This window comes from Balearica regulorum, chromosome 5, assembly GCF_011004875.1.
Source record: "Balearica regulorum gibbericeps isolate bBalReg1 chromosome 5, bBalReg1.pri, whole genome shotgun sequence".
In the NCBI taxonomy this organism is placed as follows: Eukaryota; Metazoa; Chordata; class Aves; order Gruiformes; family Gruidae; genus Balearica; species Balearica regulorum.
In genome coordinates this window covers 13,683,777-13,695,808 of record NC_046188.1, presented here as the reverse complement: position 1 = coordinate 13,695,808, position 12,032 = coordinate 13,683,777, and the positions used below count along the sequence as shown (strand labels likewise).

Below are 12,032 nucleotides of genomic sequence, written 5' to 3'. Positions count from 1 at the left end.
CAAAACACCGTTTAAGCGGGGCGCCTTGTTTCCACCCGGCGCGTTTTTAACACCGTAGCCGCCGCCAGTGAGTTCCGGTTTGCGCTGCCGGGGGCGGCTGTGCGGCGGCGGTACCTGCGGGGCGGGGGGAGGCTCTGGCGGAACGCGGTGACGGCGGCCCGGCGGTGGAGGCGGCTCCGGTGCCAGGGTCGCGCGGAGACCCCTCTCAGCGCCTTGTCGGCGCTTGCGGTCAGTGGGCGCGCGGGCGGTGCCGTGCGTGTGCGGCCCGGCCCTGCTGGGTTTAATGCGCGCGGGCACGTCCCGGCTGCGAAAACCACCGGAGAGCAAAAGTTGTGTAAGTTCCCCCGTTGGAAACATTTGGTACGTTGTAAATCGCATCGCTAATAAAGTCGCGATCTAGGTACAGTGTGTTTCCTATGGAGCCCGTGGTGGGTGTTTTCCCTGCGTTTTTCTTTAGTTGGGGCAGCGTTAGAAACTTTGGGGTGGTGTTTCCGTAAAAGCAGAAGTTGAATGGAAAGTCTTAAGGTGTCAGGGATGCTTTGTTTTTGCAAAAAACCTTAGGCTATGGGTGACGTGTGTGATGGGATGGATTTATGCTGGCCAAATGTACTGGGGCAGTTTCTTTCCAATATCCCATAGGAAACTTCTTTAACCTGGTGTGTGTGAGGCACCATCTTGCACTTACCTCTGAATCTCAGCTTAATTTTTTTTTTTTTTTTTTTTTTTTTTGCATTAGAGTAACTTTGAAAGTCTACTCCAATCTACTTGTGTATTTTCATTAATAGCTTTCAGCCAGAGGTCAACTTCTTACTGTAATTGCTCTTTGAACATGATGCATTTTGGCTGGAGCCTGTTCTCAGCACTGCAATGCAAGAGTAACCACTTGTTGCAATTATTCAAATGCAGTTCTTTAAATTTACTATTTATTTGATATGAGATTTCAGTTTACTGCAAAAAACTTCAATTTACTGTTTTTGAATTGATTTGTTAGTTAAGTTTTCCTGAAACACTACTTATTTTTTTTCCTTGACACTGTTTAAGTGAAATGCTGTTTTAATAAATGAAGCTGTATTATTAAAAAAAGGAATTTTTCCTTGCTCTTAGTTGCTGTCACTTACAGCTGTCATAAACTTCAGATAAAGACAAAGTGTCCTCTAGAGGGAGATCTTGATGCTTTTATGTGCTAAAATGTTAGTCACCTTGTTCCAGTTAACCGTCTCCATCACTTATCTTGGAAAGGATCTGTGATGGTGAACGCACATGTCTTGATAGGAACCTGTCTTCTGGATCTGTGCTTTGAAGTTTCATTACGGAATACAGACCATAGCCTGTAATGTAATACTTCTGTACGTTAAATGAAGCATGCTGCTTTTAATTCAAATAGAACTAATGCTGAAGTTAAATGACTAATCTTTACAAGTTCCAGTGTAGTAGTCCTGAAGTAGTTATTTGCAGGACCTACATTTGTGGCATCGATTCTGCAAATGCTTATGTAGATGATGACTTTCATACAGCATTCTCATTTTAATGAAGATACTTTTGAGGGCAGCTTATTCACTGACCACTATATAGGTGGAAAATTTCCTCATACTGCAAAACTGCTGAATGGGTCAAAAATGTATTTACTTTTTCAGTTGCCAGTTGAAGCCCTTTGCATTTCTTTCAAGTCATCTGTACTGTTAAGAAATAGATACTGTTAGACTGACTCCAAAATAGTTGTAGTATTTGTATTCTTATAAATGTACATACCAAACCATTGCGTAATTACCCTCTTTTGTGTGCGTGTGTGTGTGTGAAGTGCTACTGCAACTAAGGTTAAAGTGATTTGCAGTACTTATGTTGCAAGTTTGTTTTCATGCTCATTTTCATTGTTTTGTGGTATGCAAATGCATCTCTGCAATGCATTAAAAATGTATGCAAAGTGCTTGGAGGCAAATGGTGTTGCATAATTGAATGTACAGATGTGTCATAACAGAGGAATAAATTCCATTAATAAACAGGAATAAACGTTATGGATCATTTTTTTTTAAGAAAAGCACATTTATGTCCTTAAGTTACTTAGATTGTAGACTCTGTAATAAATTGTGTTCTGAATACTCAATTCTTTATTGTAGATCATCATTTTGGAGGATTCCAGCACTGAGATTTCTGGAGTCTGCTGTGTCTAGCCATAATGAGTTCGTCACTGGTTGCTTATGATGATTCAGACTCTGAGGCAGAAACTGGAAAGACTGAAGTCCCCAATACTCCTAGCAGACTAACCAGCCTTTTGAGTCCTTCTGTGGATCGTGTTCAGTACTTTGCACCTGGTAGTTTGGGTACAAAATCTACATACGAAATGCAGCATACTGATAACACTGACAGTTCTGGCACAAGCACTGTTTATGAAGATCCCCCTGAGCATTATGCACAGAATAATAACACTCATTTGACATCTCCTTATTGTAGGAGAGCGTACTCTGGCCGTACTGCATTATGTATGTCCTACAAAAACTATGAACAGATATCAAGCTCTTCAACAAACTCTGGAAATGTCGTTTCCCAGAAGAGAACACATGCAGACAGTACTACTGCCATAAAAGGAATTAGACCATATATCCCTAAAAGATTGCGTCAAGAAAATTCCAGTATGCCTGAAAAAATAGAATCTGATCAGAAAGATAGCTCAGATTGTGATGTTAAACTGGGTATATCAGGAGAGCAGACTTCGAGAAAGATCTCTGAGTTAATTAAGCCATATTTGGGATCCAAATATAAGTTAACTGAAGTCCCCAAAAACTTAATATTTTGCATGTCTAAACACAGCGGCCCTGTTAATGAAATCCAGTGGTGTCCTGTACGACAACAAAGTCACATGCTTCTCTCGGCTTCTATGGACAAAACGGTCAAGGTAATGTAAAACAAAATGCTTTGCTGACCAATCTTCAAACTTAAAAATACTGTATTAAACAATGATATTGTGGGAATAACGTCCTTGCTTGTGTGTGTTTAACAGTTCCAAAGTATTTGGAATTCAAGAAGAATTAACACTATTATGAACTTGCAGCCTAATCCTTCACTATACCTACAGTTTCATTATGTGTGATGAAACAGTTTCATTAGTTTGGAATGTGGGGGTTTTTTTGTATTAGACATGTCAGTCCTTTAGATCTTAACTGAAGAAGTTAGGTTTCTACTAGGTCATTTCACGTAATCTGTATTAATGTCAGGTTTTCATTATTTCCTACTTTACTGTCACAGTGGCCATAAGCACTATGGTTTGGATACAGATTCTGCCCTAAGTCATTAAACAACTGGCTGTCAACACTGGAATAATATTTTGAGGAACTTTACCTTTCTGACAGGCCTAAGTGACTGCTGCTGGAGGAGGTATGTCAGGCCAGATGGATTTTTCATCTGAACTAGTGTGGCAGGTCTTGCATCCCAGAAAGGTGTCCTGTTATGATCTAAGGAGTCTTCCAGCTTTAAGTTTGTTTCAAGGGTTAATTGCTCAATAATTAAAATGTATTTTCCTTCTAGATTTAGTGAATTTGGCTGCAGTTCTTTGTTTGTTAATCTAGTCAGTCTGATGAGTCTTACTTTTATTTTAACAATGGGTAAAAAAAATACTTTATGTGTATGCTTTCCCACATATAGGGCTAATGCCACCTCTGGGTTTAAATAATAGTGTTCCGAAGTGGGTTTACACAGGAACATAGTCTTGATAAGAGTGCACAGAAAGTGTTCTTTTTGGTGGAAGGCATACTTTATTGTATCTAACATGTATTTAACACAGCAGGTACAATTATTTTAAAACTTGGTTCTAAAATTTAGGGCTTTAAGTAAAACTTACTAAGTAAAGAGGCAAGAAGAACACCTTTTGTATCAGCATACTTCTAAAACCAAAGGAGAGGAGGGAACTTTAAAACGGAATTTGAATTCTGATTTCATGTAGGAAAAAATATTCTTAAATTCTCTTATTAAAATTGAGTGTGACGTTTGGGGTTTTTTTTGTTTGTTTTACTCTTGCTGTTTAATCTGTAGTGAAGAATTGAGTTTCATTTAGTTTGGCTTTTGTATGATTTTTCTTACCTTAGAAGTCTTTTTTTCCTTCCTTCCCTCTTTCCCCAGTTTTGCTATGGGGCTTTGTGAAATATGTGCTGACTTTGCATCTTTGAAGTAGTGATGTTCTTAAATCTTGGACAGAGTTTTTGCTTTTTTCTCCTTAATGCCTATTAAAGCACTGGTGCTCACTGAAGAGAAACCCCCAGATCTGCAGCATGAATAAAATTTACTACTCTCAATTGCTTGTCTTTTATTCTCTTAAGTTATAACAACTTCACTGGTTCTGTAGTCAGTGTAACCTATCACACCATCAAAGTCTGAATTCTTTGAAGTGTGTGTAATTCTTCCTTAATCTTCTTTCCAAAGCTTTTTTTTTTTTACATCTTTGTCTTAAAGATTAAATGGAGGAAAAAAGTACCTTTGTTTTTTAACACTTTATTAAAGTGTTCTTTAATATATTGAATAAGTTAAATCTTGGCTGCTACTTGAAGAACAGACTTAGAAGGAAAAGACCAAGATATGCAAAAAGTGCTGAGGGATGATTTTGGCAAGCAGCGATTTAAATTTGGGTTGTACAAAACTATGTGCACCTCTGACTTCAATATGTCTGAATCTGACTTTTTGTCTTAACCTGTCACACCATATGCTTATATATATATATATGCTTATAGCATTTACTATCCCAGAGCCTCATTTTACTGATGAGTGAAATTATGGATGTATTAAATTTGGTAAAACAATCTAAAATCAAAGTTGTTACCGTAATGTAAAATTATTAAAAAATGGAAATAACATCCTGTCTGTTTTGTCTTCTAAGCAGAAAGAAAGATTATTTCCTAAAGCAGTGTTACCACTCCGGACTGGGAGCAGGTTTTTAACAGTAAAGCTGGTTTTTGAAGAAATCTAATGGCTTGACATGCCCCAAACCTTGGAAATTAAATATAAATAGGGTGTGTTAATGTTGGCAACACTTCAGAGTGTGCGAGTCTAAAACATTAATAAAGTACAAATGTAACTGTTACAAGGTGTATTAAAACACATTTCTGTATTTTGGCAGGTAGCCTGTAGAGAAATACCTACGAATGCTTCTTGCTGTTATTTCTTAATGAACTGGAAGCCTGTAATGGTATGAGCGGTAGCATCTCCCGTTTGCACCTTCACACAAGTACCTTTCAGGCCAGTAGAGGGCACGGTTAGATTAAGGATGGACTTGATGTTATGAAATCAATTTCACTAACTTGCTAGGGTCATGAGCCCATAAATCTCTAAAGACCACAACACCAGTAGTTTATTTTCTGGGGATTTTTTGGCTGTCTACCATTGCCTGAAGTTCTCCATTTTCTGGTGTAAGCATAAAACAACTTATTGAAAATGCAGATGTAGATGTACTAATTTTTTTCCAATCCTGTACCTTCCTACAGCTTACCTTCTTTGTTGTTTTCTTCCAGAACCACCTGCTTTGAATTGCTAGTTTAAATCCCGGCAGTGGAAATGTGTTCTCTTTCCCTTTAATGGGAATAAGCAAGCAGACACTTGGGATGTTTGCATTATTAACTTTGAACATCTGATTTGGTTAAAACTCAAAGGACACTTAGAAGCCTAAAATCCCTGTATGATCTGTACTTTCAGTGACTGAATATATTTATGTGTAAGTATCTTGGATTCAGTCCTTACATTCAGCCTATACATTAAGACATTTATCTTTTGAAGACCCCAATATTAGTGGAGATTTCTCAGAATTTAGTGTTCTGTGTAAGCAGATCTGATTGTGCTTAAATCAAAACATCTACAGTTGTATGCAGTTTTTGTAGTATTTAGTCAAACAGCTTGCATCTTTCATCTCTTCTTAGGTGCTTAAATATTTTTCTCTTAATTTTTTCATCACAAACTAAGAATTTCGCTTTCTGGGAAGTGATTTTCTTTTTTTTTTTTTTATAGAATAGAATCAAATCATATATCATATCATGGAATGGTTTGGGTTGAAAGGGACCTCAAAGATCATCTAGTTCCAACCCGCCTGCCATGGGCAGGGACACCCTCCAGTAGACCAGGTTGCCCAAAGCCCCATCCAACCTGGCCTTGAACACTTCCATGGATGGGGCCTCCACAACCTCTCTGGGCAACCTGTTCCAGTGCCTCACCAGCCTCACAGTAAAGAATTTCTTCCTAATACCTAATCTAAATCTACCCTTTTTCAGTTTAAGGTCATTACCCCTTGTCTCATCACTACATGCCTTTGTAAATGGGGGAAGAGATTTGTTTGGTTGGTTATTGGCATGGAGAAGAAAGAAATGCTTGGTTTAGCGATCTTAATTTCTTTATTCCCATCTAAATTACTATGACTAAATCATTCATATCACACAGGGATATATCTAAAATGCATATATATAACTGGTTATATGGTTTCTTACTTTTTAAGCGTGTCTATGTATTCTGTTTAAATTGGAAAAAGAACGGTCTTCCTTTTATGTTCTCCCAGATTAACCAACGTGCACTTTACCATCTTCCTTGTGAATCAGTGTAAGTCATACTAAAATGTTTGCAAAAAATGAGTTGATATTTGCAGTTTGTGTTAACTGAAGAACAGCCTAGTGTAGGAAAGATAATCTGAAGCAGTTTGTGTAAATATCTTGCATATTTAGGAAGGAATGCACTGTTTCAGAGGATTTTATACTTTTCATTAAAAGTGTTTGCTCTTATTTTTTTGTGTATGGCTGCATTTTAAAAAAAATAAGCACTTATCAAGTGGTACAGTTGAAAAAAAAAATCATTTATCAGCTCAGAGGTGTAATCTCTGGAGGAGCACTTCTACCAGCAGATGGGGCTCCTCAGCGTCTTAGAAAGGGATGGTGACTAAACTGTGCCTCTAAAGACTGGGAGACTAACGTTTGCCTCCATGTTGTGCGTTGAAAAACCAAAATTAAAAGTTTACGCATGTGTTGCAAAACGTATAAGAAAACTTCATAGAGACCTGAAAGTAAGATAGAACCTCATATGGGAAGTGATACCTGTTGCAGATTAATTACCCGCAGTTCTTCAAATCTGGAGCATTAATAGAAGAATATTTCATGCTACATTTTAAATTTATAAGGAATGGAGAAAAAAAAAAAAAAGAGAGTTTAGATTTAGGCTTTGGCAATTCTTTTACCCTCTGTTTTCTTAGGATTTTGAGTTTCCCTTTTGGAAGTTTAAGCTGATAGTACTTCCAGCCTAGGTAGCTGGAGAAAGAGGCAGGAAACCTGATTCAAGTTAGGGAAGGTATTGTTGGGAGCACTCACTGTGGCAGTGCTCTTCTTCACTATTACATTCTAACTGTATTATCAGTGGCTTATACTTGTAGTTTAAGTATGTATTTTAAGGATTGTGAAACATGATTGTCTGAACTGATTAAATTTAATTTTCTTTGGATAACACTTCTTCTCTACCTTCTGTTTGAATAGATGCTGTAAATGAAATTTAGGCTACTACTGCCATTTTTGGTATTGCCTACTTAAACACTGAAATAGTGTTTGTGTTTTTAATATCTCATCTAGGATTTTTGCATAAATTTTGAGACTCAGCACCATTATTAAAGGTGCCTAGTTTCCTTAGTGTAGATATTCAACATTTTCTGAACATTAGACCTTGTTTAGGTATTTCTGGTTTAGAACCTGAAACATAGAATCCAAAAATCACAGATTACCATTGAATACAGCTGTTTACCTTAGTTAACAGGGTAGATAAAAAGTTGTCTCTTGAAATACATGTTTACCTATTGCAGAAACCACTATACAGCATTCACTTTGTTAGTGTTTTTTATTTGGAAGACGTTGTAATTGCATAGAGCCACAGAAATGTAAATGTTTTCTCTGGTTACTTAGGCTGGACTTAGCTTTTTAACAGTTGTTCTTAACTTCAAGCCTCGCATACCATTATCCTGTATTTCCCATTTTGTCTTAAAATTAATGCAATGTAACATCTTCATATTATAATAATCTGTAAACTTTTACTTCTGTGTTCCTGGCTTTCTATTTAGAGCATCATAGCAGGTATTCTATTTGTTGCAAAGTATTTCTTCATTTTCAGCATTTCACCCTCCATTGATGAACAGGATCAAGTAAAAAAAGTACTGTGATTCTTCAGTATGCAAAATGTATATTAATAGCACTTTGGTGGGATGACTTGTAACACGTTGTTGGAAGTTTTTCTTATTTTGTTCCCTACTTGCCTAGTTGAACTGTATCTCCATTTAGTCACAGCTGAATCTATACAAGGAAAGAAAGTTTTTAAAATTAGTTTGTCAGCCTATTGAACAGAAGTGTTGCCCACTTCTCATGATTAAGAATGCCAGAACAGCCAGACTAGTTCAGACCAAGGCTCTGCCTAGCCCAGTGGTCAGTCTCTAGTAGGGTCCATAAGTAGATGCCTAGAGAAAAAGAACAAGTCAAAGGTTTATGGTGCCTTTAATTCCTCTTCTGGTTTCTGCTTGTTTTCAAGTCAGGGGATTTCTGAGCTCCAAATTAGTTCATCTTTGTAACATGCTACCTCAAGAGATCTCTTCCAGATACTTCTCCAGTCTTACGAGATTCTCTTGTGATCATTAGATCTGGAGTGGTATATTGCTCATACTGGTCAAATTTAATGAATGGATTTTGCTTCTTGGAATGTGTCAAGTAACAGAAGAATACCATTTTTATTCATATTTTCAAAACCTTTTATTCTTTTGTGGTTGTGTGTTTGTCAGGAGAAAAATAGCATAGTAGTATATTCCAGGAATTTGTTAGTCTTGATCTTGTTGTATCAGACTGAAAGTGATGGAATATGATAGCCTCCATTCATCCATATAATGTGTGTAGCACTGATGGTAGCAATACAGATTTCCTAGATACTGCCGTTACCCTGCCTCAGAGTCACAAACTCTAATGTTTCTGTTTTCAACCATTCTGCACACAATTCACTTGAAACAGGTAGCTGTTTCTTCTTGTTCTGTCACATTCATGTCTGTTTATGAGGGAATGAATTTAAGCTGCCAGCATATTTCCTGTAAACTCATGTGTAGCTGTGTGATGGCTACAGTCCTGTTACTGCTAGGCTAGATTCAAACTGTTCACTAAGCAGTATTAGGTATTGTTCTGCTAGTACCCCAAGTATTGCAATTCTTAGACTCATTTTTAAAATCTAATTGTGACAATACTCCTTTCACTGTAGCTGATGCATAAGATGAGAATTTAGGGAGTCATTCTATTTAATACATATATTCAACTTTAATTGGAATGTTTTAAAAAAGATCTCTGAGATTGGTATACTTTTAATACTGTATTTTAAAAATAACAAATTCTCACCATTATCTTGGAAGTAGCAAAGAAACGATCATATTCTGGAGATTGCGTGCTGCTTACCTAGATGTGAAAAAATCATTGACGTTTTCTTGTTGAAGAGGCTGTTCTGAAGTACTGAACCTGACGTTTTTGTATGATGCCTTGTTCTGATCTTCTTCCTTTGTCTATGTAGAACTATGTATTTTTTTTCCAAGGACTTTAAGTTTGCTGATTATTAAGATGGAAGTACACTTACTATTTGATAGATATATGCATAGTAATACCAGTCACCTGAGTGCTGGAAGGGCTTCTTTGTATACCTTGATCTTTTTCTAACAAAATTATTTCATACACTTCAAAGAGAAGTATTCTCCATAATGCTTATTTTGTAAGAAAAGAAACCATGCAGGAAGGAATGTGCTTGACCATCAATGAAAGCTTCTGACTGTGCTTATGCCTAGATGATATACAGGTCAGGATGTAATAGCCAGCTCTCGCACAATTGTTCTGCAAAAGCCATTAACACAAGTCAGCAAAGAACAGTTCGTGAAAAGTGGTGGATTTTGGTCTCTTCATCACAAAGGTATGTGTGGGTAAGGGTTGTTCCACATTTGGTATGTTAATACCTAGATACGTTTAGAGATCACGGTTACATAGAGATGTATTTTTTTAATTATTTTCTTGTTTCCAGCAATGCTGTTGTCAAGGAAACAGAAATCCTTGTAATGCCTTTGTTCACTTTCTCAGAATCCACAGCTGGGGATGACTTGTATAGTTTTTATGTTCTTAGTAGTTGACACACTCTTGTGCCTCAAAGGATTTTTTTCAAAGCAGTATGTTTCTTTGAGTATAAATAGCACCATCCTGATCTCTACGCTGTTTAATAGGCCATTGTTTTCTTTCCTTCTTCACTGACAAGAACTAAATTCAGTGCTACTTTGGATTAGAATTTATCTTAACACTTGTTTGAAAACTGACATTTAAAAAAAAGGGAGGGGGCAAAACTGCAGTGAACCTCTCAGCTTCTGGGTTAGGTTTTCTGTTCTGTAAGGGCATTAGTTTTTCTTTATACTTGGAAATGTCTCTTGAGTTAGGATCTCCTTAAAAATACTATAGTAGTACCCCAGGTTGTCTTGCAAAGCATTTTTGACTGGTTTATGGCCATGTTAGAGGATATGGCTATGGGAGGGAAAAGCGGGAAAAAGATGTGGATATTTCATGACATAGCTAATATGCTTGTGTTTCCTCCCCAAATTGGGAATTATTTTTAAAAAATTCAGAAAATAAAGTTCTTCTAAGAGCAGAGGAGTTAATGGAGCCTGGCTGTGTCTTGAGGCTGGCTGGCTGTAGATCCTCTTCATTTTCTCTCTCCTTTGGGGCTTTGGCAGTGTCTTTCCCTATTATTTGTTGTCCTGTTTTTTGGCTGGGACAGAGTTAATTTTCACCAGAAGCTGGGAGAGGACACAGTGAGGGCAGCTGACCCAAACTAGTCAAGGGGATATTCCATACCATGGCGTCATGCTCAGTATATAAGCGGGAATCTGATGGGGGGCTGGACATCAGGTTTTGGGTGGTGAGCAAATTGCATTGTGTATTACCCATTTTGCGTATTCTGTTAGATGTACTGTGGTTGTTACTTCCATCTCCTTTTGCTGTCCCAGTAAACTGTCTTTATCCCAACGCACACGTTTTACCTTTTTCTTCTGATTCCCCTCCCCATCCCACCAGGACAGAGGGGTGAGCTAGTGGCTGGATAGTGCTTAGCTGCTGGCTGGGGCTAAACCATGACATTCGGCTGTGTAGCTTGATTAAATCTTGAGGGGAAAAACCTGAGACCTCTGTGAAATTTGGTTGACATTGACCAATAGGTGCAAAGTGGCCACAGGTGAGATGCACAGGGGGCATGGCTGTTTTGACAATGTTATTTCACAAACCTTTCTTTCTGCAGAAATCCAAAAGGATAGAGGGTGACTTTTGGATATCCTTAACAATGAGTGGAAGAAAGGATTCTGTTTCCTCATGTTACATAAAAAGAGTTTCGGTTACTTGTGTCATACTTACAGAAATATCAAGAATATTAAGTATTTATCTGACTTTTTTCTTAGAAACCCATCTGTCTGGCATGGCTGAGTTCTGCACTTCCTTTCTACTGAGAACTCTTCCAGCTGTTTACTAAGTGTCTCTTAAGTAGCCTGCAGCAGAGAAATAAGCAACCTTGTCCTCCCCCTAGCATAGCTAGCCTACTAGGAAAGAAAAAGTCAGGGCTAGAGATGTCAATGAAGTAGTGTCTCTAATGAAGCTTAACTGATGATGTCATAAATCAAGCCCTGCAATTATGCATAGGGTCTCTGTGGGCAGCTGCTGTGAAGCTGAACATCAGAACGTCACCTGAGATAGGAGAAATGTGTGGTGGTGGTATCCCCCTCCTGGATGCTTCAGTAAGGTTGCTGGTGAAAAAGTGAAGATTTTGATGCTTGGAAAAAAATGGAGCTACAGTAGTTTTAAGTTCTGAAGTTACTGTAATACATTCTGGGAGCATCTCAATTTATTTAACAGTTGAGAAATTCTGAATATTTTTACTGTTTAAAAATATACATAACACCTGTCTAACTTTGCTTCTTTTCTAGAACTCTAGCTTTATAGATGCACCTCACATACTGCTCTATATTTAAAAAAAATAATCTGCTAACA

The 12,032-nt window shown here is 37.6% G+C and overlaps 1 protein-coding gene across 1 annotated transcript in view; it reads left to right on the top strand.

The window, feature by feature from the left end:
* Positions 1 to 22: 22 nt before the first annotated feature.
* The window catches only part of WDR25 (WD repeat domain 25), a 66,072-nt gene continuing 54,062 nt past the window's right edge, over positions 23 to 12,032 (top strand). Inside the window, exons 1-2 of the mRNA XM_075753544.1 lie at positions 23 to 110; positions 2,115 to 2,890. Of these exons, the coding sequence (XP_075609659.1) occupies positions 2,174 to 2,890 (717 nt within the window). The 5' untranslated portion in view covers positions 23 to 110; positions 2,115 to 2,173. The remainder of the gene's footprint in view (positions 111 to 2,114; positions 2,891 to 12,032) is intronic.